The following is an 18777-nucleotide window of genomic DNA, read 5'->3' as shown; positions in this document are numbered from 1 at the left end:
TCATGCAGGAGTCTCCATAGACGATTATGTTCGCAGATGACATTGTGATCTGTAGCGAGAGTAGGGTGCAGGATGAGGAGAGTCTGGAGAGGTGGAGGTATGCACTGGAGAGAAGAGGAATGAAGGTCAGTAGGAGCAAGATGGAATACCTATGCGTGAATGAGAGGGAGGACAGTGGAATGGTCAGGATGCAAAAAGTGGAGGGGACGAAGGCATGAGTTTAAATACTTGGGGTCAACTGTCCGAAGTAACGGGGAGCGAAGGAGAGAGGTGAAGTAGAGAGTGCAGGCAGGTTGGAGTGGGTGGAGAAGAGTGTCAGGAGGGATTTATGACAGAAACGTCAGTATTGGAGCGTGGTTTATTCTGTATCAGCCTTTGGGAGCAGTTATATTAAGGGTGGGGATAATTTGCATATTCATTCTGGATATTTTAATGAGGGAGAAGGAGTAGCTATGATTTTTCAGGATTTTAACAAGACAATTGAATTTATTTCGCAGAAGAATCACATCAGACAATTTATAATATCAAGCAGAGCATTTTATGTCTTAAAACATGGCTGGAGGGGGACTTCAAGTAGGCTGGTTCCCCCTACTGTGGGCATACTGCCTCCTAGTGGTCACAGCCAAACATTTCCAGTGATAGCTTGTGTGGCTCTGGTGGGTTTCTGCTGATCAACCAAATCTGGGCCTGATACATGAAGATCTCTGCTCCTGCAAACAAATTGACGCCACTGGGGCCACACATGCCTGCGTCAACTTTGGGGAAAGGCAACACGTACTGCACCATCACGACCTTTGGTGTGCCAAGCTCAATCACAAAAAGCTGCCCGTCTAGGGGAAAACAGTAAAATTAGGATGATGAGATCATAAAATAGAGCTAACTTTACCAACACTATAACTGGCATCAATCTTAGAATCACTTCAGATTTGCAAGATGATGCTTATGTAAATAGATTTGGCTCATGTTCTTCATTGGTCATGTTTGCATGATTAAATTGGTTCATATGGTTGAATCGTGATAAAATTGAAATGATGATTTAGCAATAGACATTTTAGGAATTAAGAAATCCTATTGTTCTTCTGGCAAATTATATTCTCCACCAATTCAAAATATATTTGTATTTGTCTGTTTACTTTGCAACTGTTACAAATGAATAAATAAAACAAAATTGGGATTGGTGACTCTACCTTTGACCGCAAACAGGACAGGGGATCCTTCACAGTGAAAGGCAGCATCCAGTGGTCCCTCAATGCCCAGCTCCTCCTGCAGGGATTTGGGGTAGCCCTCTACAAGGTCATACCGCTCACCCGACTTATAGGCAAATACTTGGTCATTCTGCCAAAAGAGACAACAGGTAGAACTAGAATAATATTAGTATGGGACCTGAGCTGGTTAAGAGTGTCCACAAGTCACGATTCAAATTTGTAAGATCCATAATTTCCCCTCTGGAACTGTTGTTACGCAAGCAGTTCTTGCTTTTACACAAATAAATGCATGCATGGCGATGTATCGATGAAGCCATAAAAAGGTACTTTTTACAGTGTAAACAGCTGAACTTAAGTTCAGTGTCACATTGGCGTCACCTTAAGGATGTAAAGTAGGCCTGCATGAGAGAAAGCAGCGTCCACGTCACTCTTCACCTCCTTGAAGAACTCTGCAGTAGGAAATGCATGCCAGCTCTTCCCTTCATCCTCACGCAAGAAGTAATCACCTGCAATAAGAGAGGGAGTCAGGGTAGTGTGCAAGACAGCCCATAAAGAGGTGCGGTCATACGTTCACACGTCATCTCTTCATGACATCAAATGACATGAGATAAAAGGCGTCTATCTATCTGTGTGGAAGTAAGTCTTGTAATACCTCTGAAGGCGATGCCTCTCCCCAGACCGTCTGAGGCGACGGCGTCCAGGGGAACCTGGCTGCAGCGCTCTCTGTCGGTGTGGCTGCTCAAACGACCTGTACAGCAAAAACTGGCATGAATGAATGAAGAAATAGAGGAACAAGAGACACAAAGATATTCTCTCGTGTTTCACCCCAGATATCTTTAGACAATTATAGACCAATCAGATCATGTGACGCTCAACATTTCTTTTAAACTGAAAAAGGAAATTGATTCAATTAGATGAGGTGACTGTTTTGTTATGAGAACTAGCTGCAACGCACATGATTTTGCATGCGCACTGTAGTCTGTTCACAGTGTTTCTCTAATTCACAAATGCAAGATGCATATTTTTACATGTTATTGGGTGTACTTGAATGACAAACTAGATTTGTTGTAATGCTTGCTCAATTTAACGCATCACAGTGGTGTGATGTTGATGGGTTTTACTGGGGTGTTTTCACATTCCACATATATCTTTGATATTCATTATTTTAGTTGTATGCCTTCTGCAACGTTTGCAATTATTATTGCTCCTCTTTGCACATAGCATATATAGTTTAATTCATTTATATAATCTTATGTATCCACACAGTTTTGGAAACAAGGTCTGGTGTACAGATCGACGGCATGATGTCGGTTCCACTCCTGCATTTACACACCACATGCTGTTGGTTCATATATTCATAGAACGACTCTACTTTATCCAGCGCTGATGTATTCACGCTATTTGTGTTATTTTTATGTCCCTTGCTCTTGTTCAGATTATTTTTTAATTTGTATTTCTTCCCCCTTTCTGTGCTATGTTATCTGTTGCGATGGGACAAATTAATATACTCATCTAAATAATCACTTTAGATAACGAGCAATTAACCCCGAGACCATTTTATTGAGTTTTCGGGCATCTACAGCGATTACATGTTTTTTCAATAAAAAAAAACATGAAATCGCTAAAAACATGGCAGGCTGGTCTTGGTGATGTTAGCATGGTTGCAGTTGTTAGTGCTGACTCTGTCTGTCTGTCTGCCTGTCTGTCTGTCAGTGCTGATAGATGTGCTGGTACACACAGATCAGACAGAGCCATTATTAATGCTATTATCTGCAGCTGTGTTTATCCTGCTATGCTAACATCACAAAGTACCAAAACCAGCATGCCATGGTTTTAACCTTTACACGGTTTTCAACCTGTAGATGTCAACAAACTCACTAAAACGGTCTAGGGTATGGTTACTCTTTAATGAAATTTAACAAGAACACTATAACAGCTCATGCTAGACTAGCTGTTTCAAGGACAAGAAGTTGTTATTCAAAGAATGCTGCTAATGTCTTCCTGGACGGTGGATGAGAACTGATGTTTGGGTCTTGATAATCTATGGCTAATGGCTGGTAATTCAGCACCACTCACCAAAGCTGGGACACTTTATGAAATAGTCGCGTGTGTCTTTGGGGTAAGTGAGACACCTAATTCTGTTGAAATGGAAGCAAGAATCGCCAACATCATGTATTCAGTGAATTAGAGTTTCACCGGCTAGACGAGAGAAATAAAGTATACTCTTAGAGGCTCAACTGACAGGTTCTATAGCTTATGGCAGCCATTTTTATTTTACATATGTAGCCCGTGGAATTAGATACCACACAGGACACAATTACTTCCGGGGTTCTTGTAGCTTTAATTTTATTGTTTGAACCTTCGAATGCAGATCGTTTTACTGAGTGCATAAATTCCTGTGTCTTCCGAGCAAACAGCTCATATATGTTCACAGATGTGGCAAGTTTACGTAAGGTAGTAATGCAAATCCGCCACAGGGTGGCACTGTTACGCTGTATGTTCCCCTGGGAATGCCGCAAATGGCGATGTTTGTCCCTTTTGCAACACCGTACCCCTAAGTCTTGTCCCGGGCAAAAGGCTACGTTGATCACGTTTTTTTTTATTCTTCTGCCGGAAGGTGAGCAGTGTTACTGGCGGTCTGCATTATCATAAAAATATGGATTTATATCGCACATATTGTCTAACTGTTTATTCTGTGGTGTTAATAGACAAGTTTGCTTATAACCTAGTTAAAGTTTGATGTCGAACATTGTATTTGGCAAGGGAAACGTGACAAACAGTGTTGGCTAGCCTGTTGAGCATTAGCATGGCATGTAACGCAGGACGCAGTATTATTTGAGCAGATTATCCATGGTTTTTTTGTTTAATTTTATGGGTAATAAGTGCCTCATTTAATTTATAATGGATGACATTTGCTGTGGTTTTGCCATAAGGTAGCATTTTGATATGAGATGTGTTTATTTGCACATTTGCACTTTTTATTTTAATTTTATTGAGAAAGAAAGACATGTTTTTTTTTATTCTTCTGCCGGAAGCTGTGAGTATGATGAGGCCAGCGGCCAGCTGATTGATGAGAGGTGAAGTGTAAGCGAGTGCCAGTAAAGTGTCCAGGTCTCAGCCACGATCCCAAGCCTCCGCCTCCTTCCTTTTCCACGCAAACATCATACTACAACAAACACAACGCAGAGTCCCAGGGCGTGGAGGGAGACGACGGCCGAACGCAAAGTGCGGGTTACATCATGGTGCCGTGACCCGGATCGTGGTGCTTCGAGATCCAAGGAGATACAGAGACTCGCGTCCTCGCCTTTGCTGCTGCATTGAACTGCGTTACCTTCAGTGACTGGACAGTGTGGTGGACTGAACTACTGTCATCGGCGTTGCAGCATAGGCAAGATACTCAACTCTTCAAATATCCTTTAAAGACTGTTGAAAGTATGCTATATCCATTTGAAGACTTTTTATGATATTTCGATAAACTTAACTGTTATTTGAGTTGTGTAAAAGTGTGCTATGTGAGATCCTGCTATAGGAACACTGTGTTTAACATTAAGCTGATATATATCATTCATAATTTTTTGGTTTTGGTTAAGGGTTGTGTATTGACCATCTGATTTTGACTCAAGTTTAATGTGAGTTTTGAGTTGATAGTGATTATTGTTTTTTGATATATTTACTGGAAAAAAGGGGAGATTTTGCATACACAGCTAAACTTATTCTGTAAACACAGTGAATCATTAATAGTCATCTGTTTTGACACCAACAGTTACACCAGTCATAGTGATTTAGAAAAAAATATATCAAAATGTTCAGTGACTATGCAGATTATCAGTCAAAGGAAGAAGGTGCCTCTGCTGCCACACCGGGTTCCCAACTGCCCCCGATGCCCACAGCCAGCCACAACTGTGACACTCCAGCCCAGACACAACCCCACCTTTCAAGCAAGGGCGTAACAACCACCAGTGCTGCAAATTAACAGCAATCAGTGAGGCCAAAGCTTAACAACTACTTCACTAGCCCCACCACCACCCAACAGCTGATCCTCCCTCAAGACCACCACAGCAGTCAGCAGCCCCCATACCCAGGACTAAGTGCACCACTCACTCCACCACCCCCAATACTGTCACCTTACCCTATTCACTACTCCACTCCAGCTCATGCACCCACCTTGCCAGCCTCTAGAGCTCCAATGCAAGCACCCTCACTATGTTTTGACAGCAGCCCAGCTGCCAAACCAATCCACCGAAACAGCAGGCCAGACTACAGCCTGCCCAGTGCATCCCTTCCAGCTGTACAGATATTAGTGGAACCTAATCCCCCGGCCCAAGCCAGTGTGAACCAGCACACACACCCTTTGCCCATTCACAGCCTCTCGTGCCCCACCTCCACGGAAATGCAAACTGTACAGCGGCCGACCATGACTCACCCAGACACCCCTCCTTACCAAAGCCCTGCTGCCGAGCCTAAACCCCAGGTCTACACTGGTCCTGCATATAATCCCCCTGTGCCCCAGGCCCTCATGCCAAGCTTTCAAATGCCACCAATGATGAACATTATGAGCTACCTCTCTTCTACTGGCCAGACCCTTCAAAGTTTGCAGCATGGATCAATCCCCCAGTTGCATATGTCACAGCCTGCTGCCCTCTACCCCCAAGAGGTGACCACCCCACTAGCAGTGCAACATGTAGCCCCTAACCACACAGCCCCTGCCTCAGACCCTCGAGCTGTCATGTACCACAACACACTCCCACAACACCCATCCACCACCCCGCACATGCACCCACGTCCGTATGAGCCCCCAATGAATGCTGCCGTCAGAGCCGCAGCCAACACAACCCTTCCACCAGCTGCATATGGTGGGTTCATGCAAACTCATCAGGTAAAAAATGTCCAAATCTTCACTGGCAATCCAGACAGCAAAATACTTGTAGAAGACTGGGTTCGTGATATGCAGTACCTTCTGGAGGCAATCGAGCTCCCCACACACCTCCGCTTTTCGACTGTTGTGCGACACCTGAGCGGTGAGGCCAGGAAGCTAGTCCTGAACCTACCCCCCCACGACCAGACTCCAGAGAAGGCGTATGAGGAGCTCAGGGCTGAATACAGCGACACACAAGGCTCACTTGATCCACTAGCCGACTTCTATGAGCGCAGCCAGAGGTCCGGAGAGTCTGCCTGCTCTTATGCTATTGCTCTGGAGGCAACACTGAGAGCGGTAGAGGAAAGTCAGAGAGGGGGCAGGCAATTTCCTGATCGTGATAGTAAACTCACTCGACAGTTTCTAAGAGGGCTTATGGATGAGATGGTGTATGCAAGGATCGCACCAATGAAGCCCAGGCTTTTGAGTTTCCGGGAGCTGCAAGCAGAGCTTAGAAACCTTGCAAAAGAGACTCAGAAGTTCCAGTCACAACACAAGACAAAGAAAGCGCTCACCCAGGTGCAGGTCACATCAGAATGTGATACCAATATGAGGTCAGAGAGATCAAAACACACTTCAGAGTGGACAGAGCTTAAAGATATGGTCAAGAAATTAGCTCTTAGCCAAGAAGAACAGGTGACCAAGTTGGCTCACCTTGAGTTGAGAATTGCTGCACCTACCCCTGCACCAGCCCCTGCACCCCCACTAAGGCCCCAACCATCTCCCAGAACAGTTACTCAGGGCTCCACTGTTGTTTGCTACCGGTGTGGGAAGCAAGGGCATATAGCCCGAGTATGTCGAGCGGTGCTCCCAGATCCCAGTCTGCCCTGGACTCACCGACCCCAGCCTGCGACCTCCGCAGAGAGCACCACGCCCCACTCAACGCAGCATTTAAACGCCTAGAGCCTGTGGTAACTGGGGCAACCATGGGCAAGCAGCAAGACCCCCCACTGCAGGTGAGCGATACTGATGATGGAGTAGAGGACATTCCTATTGTGGGTCCCAGGAATGAGGGTGAGGTGGAAGTCAATGGATTAAAGTGCAGGGCTCTTATCGATTCCGGCTCTCAGGTAACCAGTATTACTCACGGATACTGGTGCAACCACCCTGACCTCCATGGACAGAAACTACGGCCTTCTAAAATACCCATAGCAGGTGCAGCAGGTCAGGATGTGCCTTACTCTGGTGTCCTGCGTATTAAGTTGAAAGTGCTGGGGAAAGAGTTCCAGAGAGTGCCGGCTTTTGTTGTCCCTGACTCCGAGTATCGCTCCTCCGTCCCACTGATTGTGGGAACTAATGTCGTCCGTGCCGCCAGGAGGCACCTCCAAGCAACCTATGGGGAGCAATATCTTCAGCGGGTGAAGGAAAGCCATCCAGAGTGGTACACAGCGTTACTGGAAACTGGCGACACTGAATATACAGGAGCAGACGGGTTCGTGATATGCAGTACCTTCTGGAGGCAATCGAGCTCCCCACACACCTCCGCACCTCCACACCTGTCGTCCGTGCCGCCAGGAGGCACCTCCAAGCAACCTATGGGGAGCAATATCTTCAGCGGGTGAAGGAAAGCCATCCAGAGTGGTACACAGCGTTACTGGAAACTGGCGACACTGAATATACAGGAGCAGACGACAGGGTGGGCCCTGCTGTGTACACTGGCCGTAAAATACGCATCCCGGGAGGGAAAGAGATGGACTTAATGTGCAAAATCAAAACTGACCCACAAAGAAAGACATACACAGCGCTAATTGAAGGCCACGCCTCCATTCGGCTTCCTCAGGACCTTATGGTCGCCAAAGTTCTTGCAGATGTGAAGAAAGGCTGTGCTCCTGTCAGAGTGATGAACCTGTCCCAACAAACTGTCACAATCAAACCACACACACAGCTGGCCAGCGCCTTCCTGGTGGACAGTGTTGTGGATTTTTCAGCCACGGAACAGGGTTGTCATCAAAATGAGGAGAACAAAGAGACATACCAGTGTCTGCACCAAGTTGTGAGCAGTGGTGGGGTGGACATAAGTGAGGCAGCAGTGGAGAATGAGCGCCAGCGCGCCCTCCTAAAAGAGCTTGTGGAGAGGAATATGGGGGTGTTCTCACAGCACTCAATGGACTACGGCCACACAAAAACAGTGCAGCACGAAATCCCCCTGGTCGACTCAAAGCCCTTTCGACTCCCGTACCGCAAGATTCCCCCTTCACAGTGGCAGGATGTGAGGAAGTTGCTGACAGAAATGGAAACAGCAGGGGTTATCAGGCCTAGTAAGAGTCCATATGCTTCGCCAGTAGTGATTGTTACCAAGAAAGACGGATCACTAAGATTATGCATCGATTACCGAAGGCTTAACGCCTGCAGCACAAGAGATGCATTTCCACTGCCCAGAATAGAGGAGGCCCTGGAGGCTCTGGGTCAAGCAAAGTATTTCTCAACACTTGATCTCACATCTGGATACTGGCAGGTAGAGGTGGCGGAGCAGGACAAACACAAAACAGCATTCAGTACTCCCATGGGGCTGTTTGAAGCCAACAGAATGCCTTTCGGCCTTCAAAACGCTCCGTCCACCTTCCAGAGACTCATGACCTGCTGTTTTGGCGATCTGAACTTCACCCATCTCCTGATCTACCTTGATGATCTGATCATATTCTCTAAAACCTTTGAGCATCTGGAGAGGCTGCAGCTGGTGTTCGATCGACTGAAGGAGCATGGCTTGAAGTTGAAGCCTTCCAAATGTCAGCTTGTGAGAAAGAAGGTGCACTACTTGGGTCACCTGGTGTCTGCGGAGGGCATCAGGACAGACCCAGAGAAGATCAGCAGAGTCAAGGACTGGGCGAGGCCCACGAATCGTAAAGAGGTGCTTCAGTTCCTGGGATTCACCGGATATTACAGGCGGTTTGTGTGCAGTTACTCTACCTTGGCCGCGCCCCTGTACCGCCTTACCGCTGGTGACCCTAGAAAGAAACGGAGAGGGGGGAAGAAGAGGTTAGTGCCTGACCCGCCCTTTGTCTGGACTGATGAGTGTGAGGAGGCTTTTCAGTCACTGAGAGAAAGATTGACAATTGCTCCAGTGTTAGGCTATCCAGACTACAGCCTACCCTTTCTGCTCCAGACTGACGCCTCGGGGGAGGGGCTTGGTGCTGTATTAGCCCAAGTTCAGGACGGAGTCAAGAGAGTCATAGCTTATGGCAGCAGAGGCTTGAGCCCAGCAGAGACGAGGTATCCTGCACACAAACTAGAGTTCCTCGCTCTGAAATTGGCAGTGACCGACAAGTTCTATGACCATCTATATGGGCGCAAGTTCTCAGTCCAGACAGACAATAACCCCCTCAAGTATGTCATGTCGTCTGCAAAATTGGATGCTACAGGTCAGCGGTGGGTGTCTCGGCTGTCAGCATTTGATTTTGATGTGCAGTATCGAAGGGGACAGAATAATGCGAACGCTGATGCCCTCTCCCGGCTGTCTAACCAGGAGGTCACCCAAGTCCTGCAAACCTGCCCTCAGCTTGTATCAGCCAAAGTACAAAGGTGTGTAGAGGAACAATCTCCCCAACAACTGGAAAGCTCCGCTTCAGAGGGACCTGAGCATCAAGAACCTCTGTCACACACGCTCGGTGAATCCTATCAAGATGTGGGGATGGACTCTCTACCTGCATTGACAAAACAGGAGATTCGTGCAGGGCAAAAAGAGGATGCTGTAATCGGTCCCGTTTTGCACTTTAAAAGTGTGAACCAAAAACCGAGCCGCAGCGAGAGGATTGGTGGTGGCAGGCAGGTTTGCCTTCTCTTAAAAGAGTGGCGGAGGTTATTAGTAAGGGATGGAATAATGTATCGTCAGGTCCAAGACTGTCAAAGGGGAGTAGTAGAGCAGCTGGTACTACCAGAGAGATTTCACACATCCGTCAAGACTGCACTTCATGATGACTCAGGGCATTTAGGGTTTGAGAGAACGCTGCAGGCCTCAGGGCTCCCCTGGTCAGTATTCACAGCAGCGCTCCTATGGAACTTGTGTGTGTAGACTTTCTGACTCTGGAGAAATCAAAGGGAGGCATAGAAAATGTGCTTATTGTCACTGACCACTTCTCCCGGTACGCCCAGGCCTATCCCACTAAAGACCAAAAAGCCTGTACAGTGGCGAAGGTACTGTGGAAGAACTTTTTCTGTCGGTTTGGATTCCCAGCAAAACTACATGCAGACCAGGGGCGTAATTTTGAAAGTGCTGTGGTGAAAGAGCTGTGTAAGTGTACTGGTGTCACTAAGACACACACAACCCCCTATCACCCCCAGGGTAACGGCACCACCGAAAGGTTCAACCGGACTCTCATGGACATGCTGGGGACACTAGAGCCTCACCTGAAACCCCGCTGGCATGAGTATGTGGATGCAATGACACATGCGTATAACTGCACCAAACATGACTCTACTGGGTACACACCGTATTACCCAATGTTTGGTAGACATCCACGACTCCCAGTCGACCTGATTTTTGGGCTTTTTACCACCAAAGAGCCATGTGAGTATAGTGAATATGTCCAGACCCTGCATGACTGTCTGTCGGAAGCTTATACTCAGGCTAACCAAGCCTCACGACATGCAAAAGAGCAGCAGAAAAGGTACTATGATCAAAAGGCAAAGAGTCAAGGTTTCAGCCCAGGGGACAGAGTCTTGGTCAAGATATGTCATGTGGAGGGACGGCAGAAACTGGGAGACAGATGGGAGTCACGCCCATACATTGTGGTGAAGAAACACACCAGTATACCAGTATATGTGGTCCGAACAGAGGATGGTGAAAAAGAGAGAGTGGTTCACCGCAACCTTCTTACACAGTGTATGTTTCTTCCGGTGGAGCGGGCTGGTGCAGCAACAAGTGCAGGAGTTGAGTCTGACATGGGGGACTGGGAGGTGGATGGCATGGAGGTAATGGGGGAGGAAGCCGAAAAAGTGAGTCAAGGGGGGGAAGAGGACATAAATGTCAGCGACACCAACGCACTTGATGGCCCCAGCCTGAGGAGGAACCCACAGAGAACTCGACGTCCCCCAAAGAAACTGTCTTACGAGTCACAGGTGGTGAGATCAAAAGAGGAACAGCAGAAGATAGAGAGGGGCTGGACATTGTGGCAGAGGGCCATAGCAGAGAGAGTAGCAGGGCACGTATAATCCACGGAAAACCCCCCCAAAACAAACAAGTTTTATTAATGGTTTATTTACTTTGATTGCATTTACACATCTACATTTCATATGCAACTCATGGTATTAATACGTCACTTTCAGTGTGATCTGTTTTAATGTTTATGCTCATAAGTTTTATTTGTTTTGTTTTGTTTGGTCTGATGGCTGGGACGCCATCAATTAAAGAAGGGGTAGATGTAAGGTAGTAATGCAAATCCGCCACAGGGTGGCACTGTTACGCTGTATGTTCCCCTGGGAATGCCGCAAATGGCGATGTTTGTCCCTTTTGCAACACCGTACCCCTAAGTCTTGTCCCGGGCAAAAGGCTACGTTGATCACATGTTTTTTTTTATTCTTCTGCCGGAAGGTGAGCAGTGTTACTGGCGGTCTGCATTATCATAAAAATATGGATTTATATCGCACATATTATCTAACTGTTTATTCTGTGGTGTTAATAGACAAGTTTGCTTATAACCTAGTTAAAGTTTGATGTCGAACATTGTATTTGGCAAGGGAAATGTGACAAAAAGTGTTGGCTAGCCTGTTGAGCATTAGCATGGCATATAACGCAGGATGCAGTATTATTTGAGCAGATTATCCATGGTTTTTTTGTTTAATTTTATGGGTAATAAGTGCCTCATTTAATTTATAATGGATGACATTTGCTGTGGTTTTTCCATAAGGTAGCATTTTGATATGAGATGTGTTTATTTGCACATTTGCACTTTTTATTTTAATTTTATTGAGAAAGAAAGACATGTTTTTTTTATTCTTCTGCCGGAAGCTGTGAGTATGATGAGGCCAGCGGCCAGCTGATTGATGAGAGGTGAAGTGTAAGCGAGTGCCAGTAAAGTGTCCAGGTCTCAGCCACGATCCCAAGCCTCCGCCTCCTTCCTTTTCCACGCAAACATCATACTACAACAAACACAACGCAGAGTCCCAGGGCGTGTAGGGAGACGACGGCCGAACGCAAAGTGCGGGTTACATTTAACAGAAAAGATTTTGAAAGGAAAATAATAAATACAACATACGGTGCAAAATACGGCAGTGGACTATGTATGTTAAACAGGGTTTAACATGTGGAACTTCCTGAAGATCGCGCAACTTCTCACTCTGTCAGTTACCTTTAAACAGAATTAAAATGCATATAAAACCTTTACATTTCCCTTACTACCCAAATACAATGGCAGGGTGTGGCTTTATGCACGCCAACATTACCTTGTCATGCCTGCAATGGCGAACAGTGGTCGACGGCTCGCGCCCAAAATCACCGAACATCAACTCCAGTAGCGTTACGGAGTCAGAGCACCGTCCCACCGCAATCTTCAGGTGGTTCACACAGGAACACACACACTCATATATATATTACTAATTTTGGCTGCTCCCGTTACGGGTCACCACAGCGGATCATCTGTTTGCATTTCTTCTTGTCTTCTGCATCTTCCTCTGTCACACCAGCCACCTGCATGTCCTCCTTCACCACATCCATAAACCTCCTTTTTGGCCTTCCTCTTTTCCTCTTTCCTGGCAGCTCCATATTCAGCATCTTCTCCCAATATACCCAGCATCTCTCCTCCACACATGTCCAAGCCATTTCAATCTTGCCTCTCTTGCTTTGTCTCCAAACCGTCCAACTTGAGCTGTCCTTCTAATATAATCATTCCTAATCCTGTCCTTTTTCATCACTCCCAGTGAAAATCTTATCATCTTCAACTCTGCCACCTCCAGCTCCGCCTCCTGTCTTTTCATCAGTGTCACTGTCTCCAAACCATATAACATAGCTGGTCTCACAACCATCTTGTAAACCTTCCCTTTAACTCTTGCTGGTACTCTTCTGTCGCAAATCACTCCTGACACTCTTCTCCACCCACTCCACCCTGCCTGCACTCTCTTATTCACCTCTCTACTGCACTCCCCGTTACTTTGGACAGTTGACCCCAAGTATTTACACTCATATGCCTTCATCACCTCTACTCCTTGCATCCTGACCATTCCAGTCCTCTCTCTCATGCATGCATAGGTATTCCGTCTTGCTCCTACTGACTTTCATCCCTCTTCTCTCCAGTGCATACCTCCACCTCTCCAGGCTCTCCTCAACATGCAACCTACTCTCACTACAGATCACAATATCATATCATCTGCGACCAACATCGTCCATGGAGACTCCTGCCTGATCTTGTCCGTCAACATGTCCATCACCATTTCAAACAAGAATATATATATATATATATATATATATATATATATATCAACACGGATATAGGAAAAAGATTTTAATACATTACAGTACAGGCCAGTTTCATGCGTCTTGCACTCAACAGCAGCGGATGAGTGCAAGACGCATGAAACAGGCCTGTACTGCAATGTATTAAAATCTTTTTCCTTTATCCGTGTTCATATTCCGCTCCTTATTAGTTGAGCACTCACAATACCATTGACGGTTTCGGAAAAAAATGCTATATATATATATATATATATATATATATATATATATATATATATATATATATATATATATGTATATGTGTGTGTGTGTGTGTGTGTAGGAAAAAACTTTAATGCGTTGTACCTCATTTGTTGAGCACTTTTATCAGCACCATTGATGGATTCCAGAAGAAAAAAAATGCTATAAAATAACACTGTTGATGCAATATATTTATGCAAAATTTTGTATTATATTTAAAACCTATAAATAAAGTGTAAAAACAAAACACTTTACCATCCTTCATGAGATCAAGGTTCCTAAAAAGACAGAAAATGCAGCAAGTCCGTAAGTTTTCACGAGTTATGCAATACAATCTTACTGAAGCCATATATTGTGCTGCGCGATTATTTAGGGTGTTTACCACATAAGTGGGTATAGACTTAATGTAAAACCACACCATCAACAGTACAGTATTTCATAAGAGAAATTATGCAACACTACTAGATTATGTATGGCAGGATCTTCAACCACTGTTGACAGTGGCAAACAAAGAAAAGATCGGAGTAGCGGTGCTCAAACACGAAGATGCCCCCGAAACTGGCAATCTAGGTGCATGTCCCACTCAAGTGGCAATATTCAGATGACTCTGATGCCAATGTCCTTACAAGTGATGTAGCCATACCCAAGTACCCAAAGCAAGCGTGGCAAGAATAATCAAGCTGAAAACAGGCAGCGACTTGGTAAACAGGTAGGGTCAGACTACCAACAAGTCGTGGCTCCAGAGAGGCCCGCTGAGAGCTGAGAGGCGAAACGTACGACGGGACAGCAAGGCTGAGCGCTGAGGCCAGAAACAGAATCTGGGTGAGCTGCTTAATGGTGATTAGCCTTCTGGATCCTGAAGACAAAGGATAGGTCTAGAAAAAAAGACACAGCTGGGTGAAATGAAACTGTCGTGTATGAAATACTAATATTGTTCTAAACTGTTTAAGTAGATAACTGGAAAGTGCACATGGCAAACTTATGACAGTAACGTAGTATATTTATTCTTACGCTGTAACAACCTAGCTATCCCGAGTAGAGCGGAGTACCAAGAGAGCGCCCTGGTGGCGATTCTGCCTTATATACTCTTCAGGAACAACCAATAGCTGACCTCCACCTCATTCAGCACCAATCACATTTGTCTGTGCACATTCAAAACCAACCAACCCACACTGGTTAGTATTCTGTGTTGGGAACACCACAGCTCCTCCCCTGTAAATTCAAACTTCTTTTTTTTTCTCTAGGATTCTAACGTATCCTTTTTGCTCTTAAGCTCATAACCATGTACAGTATTTCTTCAACAGTAACCATACATTACATTACAGATTTCTTTTCTCTTTTTTTTTCAATAACCAATCTGCATGTCATTCACAAGTTCAGTCTATCAGGAGGACGTCTGTCTCTCACAGGACGAGTGTTCCTTTCCACAACTGGCGGTGGTGGTTCTACAAGTTGTTCTTCCACAACCTGTGGTTCAGGATGTTCTGACACATCAGTGTCTGCATTGAAATCATCAATCTCCCAAGAAGCTCTATCACAAGAGTCCATTTGAGTCGGATTTGGATTTCCCTTGACACCCAACATCTGGTTCACATGTCTTTTCACACAATTTCCATTTACTTCAACACTGTATGTGACAGGACCCAACACTTCACTTATAACTCCATTCAACCATTTCTCCCCTCCCCTGTAATTTTTTACCAACACGTGTTGACCAACCTTAAAAGACCTAACACGGGGAAGATTTGGTTCAGACTCGGTCTGCATTCTCTGCGAGAACTTTGGTTTGATAAGACACAACCTGGTTCGCACCTGTCTTCTCAGAAATAGCTCAGCTGGGGTCTTTCCTGTCTTCGTATGGGGTGTGTTTCTGTACCCAATCAGAAAATTTGCTACACAGTACTCAAGCGTCATACCACCAATGGCTCTATTCTTTGCAAGGGATTTCTTAAGATTTTGGACCAATCTTTCAGCTAAACCATTACTTGCAGGATGGTATGCAGGGGACTTGATGTGTTTTACTCCATTTTTAGTCAAAAATGACTCAAACTCTTGCGATACGAACTGAGGTCCGTTATCAGTTACAACCTCTTTAGGCAACCCATAAGCTGCAAATAAATTTCTCATTGCTTCAATTGTCTTAGATGAAGTAGTAGTGGTCATGGGAACTATCTCTGGCCATCTAGCATAGGCATCCATCACTACTAAAAACATCTGCTTGTGGTCCTCAGCAAAATCAAGATGTACTCTTTCCCATGGACTCGAAGACCATTTCCATGTATGTATCGCAGGCATACCACGCTGCTGCTGACAAATAGTACACTGATTCACTTCACGTTCAGTACTGTCATCTAATGTAGGCCACCAGAATAAACTTCTGGCGAGGGACTTCATTTTAACTATTCCCCAGTGGTGCTCATGTAATTCCGACAATAGCCTGTCTCTTAGTTTATCAGGCACTACCACACGGTAACCCCATAATAAACAATCATCCTCAATGCTAAGCTCTAATTTTCTCTGAAAATAAGGCTTCCGTGACTCATCCTGTACATGTTTAGGCCATCCAGTTAACACCAACTGTTTAACCACTCTTAACACAGGATCTCTGTCTGTTTCTTTGGCTATTTCTCTAGCAGTAAGAGGTAAGTCTTCTAGGTAAGACACTCTGTAAATTGGGTTTGACACCACATCTACATCAGGCTTCACAGGTACTCTTGATAAAGCATCAGCATTGCTATGCTGCTCTGACTTCTTGTACTGGATTTCGTATGTATACGCTGCCAAAATTAGAGCCCACCTTTGTAATCTAGCGGCGGCCAGTGTTGACACACCTGTTTTAGGCCCCAGAATTTTCAACAGTGGCTTGTGGTCTGTCAATAACAAGAATTTCCTTCCATAAAGATACTCATGGAATTTCATAACTCCAAAAACAAGACCCAGTGCCTCTTTTTCCAGTTGAGAGTAATTCTGTTCTGTTTTAGTTAACATTCTGGATGCACATGCGATAGGTCTCTCACTTCCATCTTTCATTTTGTGGCTGATTACAGCACCAACTCCATAAGGAGAAGCATCACATGCTAGTATGATATGTAACTCTGCATCAAAATGTACTAACAATTTATCTGACTGAAGAGAGTTCTTTGCACTATCAAATGCACTTTGACATTTCTCTGACCATTCCCAGGTTGTATCTTTATGCAGCAATGCTGTCATAGGATGAATCAGAGTGGACAGATTAGGGATAGACTTCCCATAGTAGTTTAACAGAGATAAGAATGACCTGAGTTCAGTTACATTTTTCGGAACTGGAGCCCTCTGAATAGCATCTGTCTTTTCCTTCATTGGATGTATGCCCCTGGCATCAATGACATGCCCTGAGTATGAAACGCTGTTCTGCATGAATGCACACTTCTCTCTTTTAACCCTGAGATTGTAAGTTTCAAGTCTACTAAGCACCTCTTCCAAGTTAGTCAGGTGCCTTTCTGTATCTTTTCCAGTAATTAAGATGTCATCTAAATAACAGATGACCCCTTCCATGCCCTGAAGAACCTGATCCGTAATCTTATGAAAAATAGCAGGGGCGCTAGCAACACCGTAAGGTAACCTATTGTAGTGATACAACCCTCTTTGTGTGTTGATAGTTAGGTAATGTCTTGAATTGTCCTCTAACAGAACTTGCTGATAAGCCTGCGACAAGTCTAATTTGGTAAACTGCTGACCTCCTGCTAGTTTAGCAAATAAATCTTGGGTTTTGGGTAGTGGATACTGTTCCACATTCAACCATGGATTGATGGTGACCTTGTAGTCTCCACATATTCTCACACTATCATCCTTTTTAGGCACACAAACTATTGGAGCTGCCCACTCACTGTAATTAATGGGTGAGATGACACCTTCAGCTTCCAATTTTTCCAGTTCTCTCTCTACGGCTTCTCTTAATGCATAAGGCACATTTCTAGGCTTACAGAACTTGGGCACTGCATCTGGAACTACATGTAGTCTGGCTTCAATACCTTTTAACTTGCCTAGCTCAGGTTTGAACACTGATGCATGTCTGGCACACACATCATCCACTGTATCAGGAGCCACTCTGTTGACTCTTGACCAGTCTAGCTTTAATTGACTTATCCAGTCTCTGCCCATTAATGCAGGACCTCTTCCTTTCACGACTAGTAGTTCTAGCTTTTCTGAGCGTTCCTTGCATTTCACCTTTGCTGCGAATTTTCCTATCAACGGCAATGATTCCTCACTGTAGGTTTTCAGCACACAATTTGCAGGACTAAGTTTCACATCTTTAAACTTGCGTTTAAGTAGAGTTTCAGATATCACTGACACGGCTGCGCCAGTGTCTACCTCCATTTTCACCCTTGTACCATTTACACTGACATACACATAGTAGGGTTTCACAATGTCACCTTTACCCGTGTCCATTGCAAAAAGTTCAGCCCCTCCACTGTCCAATGTCTGACCAGTGTCAATGTTCTGTACAGCATCCACCATGCACCTTGTCGGCACACAGCAGTCGTCTCTGGCACTGCAGAGCTGAGGCTGGATAGGATCTCCATCTGCCCGAAGACTGTGAGCGTTGCTCTGGTCCACGTGCTGGGGAGCGTTGCAACCAAGTCTTCCCTGCTGCTTGATAGCGCTGGAATTTGTACATGTCCCGTGCTGGAGAGCGTGGCAACATTCCAAATGCCTGGTCCCTTTCGATGCCTTGGCATAGCTTCCTTCTTTAGGTGAACGGCATGCTTTTGCGATGTGTCCCTTTTTCTTGCACTGGTGACACTCTGTGTCCTTGAACCTGCATTCATCCGGTCTGTGGCCTTTTCCATTGCAGCGATAGCAGGGCTTTCCATTAGCTGTAGACTTTACCGTAGCCTCTCTATGCTTTAGGTTAGTCTTCTTTTCTACCACATTAGCTTTATAGCCTTTCTGTGCAAACTGTTGCGCACTGTTGCTTTTGTTACCTCAAAAGACAGTTCCATTTCAACTGCGAGCTGTAACGTTAAGTCGTTTGTGTGAGCAGCATTGAG

General features: G+C 45.2%; 1 protein-coding gene across 1 annotated transcript in view; it reads right to left on the bottom strand.

Moving 5' to 3' along the window:
• Positions 1 to 570: 570 nt before the first annotated feature.
• Positions 571 to 18777, bottom strand: part of LOC130120362 (hemopexin-like) — a 50397-nt gene continuing 32190 nt past the window's right edge. Inside the window, exons 3-6 of the mRNA XM_056288909.1 lie at positions 1858 to 1967; positions 1584 to 1711; positions 1188 to 1335; positions 571 to 830 (exon numbers count right to left, since the gene is read on the bottom strand). Coding sequence (XP_056144884.1) covers positions 610 to 830; positions 1188 to 1335; positions 1584 to 1711; positions 1858 to 1967 — 607 coding nt within the window. The 3' untranslated portion in view covers positions 571 to 609. The remainder of the gene's footprint in view (positions 831 to 1187; positions 1336 to 1583; positions 1712 to 1857; positions 1968 to 18777) is intronic.

This window comes from Lampris incognitus, chromosome 11, assembly GCF_029633865.1.
Source record: "Lampris incognitus isolate fLamInc1 chromosome 11, fLamInc1.hap2, whole genome shotgun sequence".
In the NCBI taxonomy this organism is placed as follows: domain Eukaryota; kingdom Metazoa; phylum Chordata; class Actinopteri; order Lampriformes; family Lampridae; genus Lampris; species Lampris incognitus.
The sequence above is the reverse complement of the archived record's forward strand: the minus strand, read 5'-3'. Positions and strand labels throughout refer to the sequence as shown.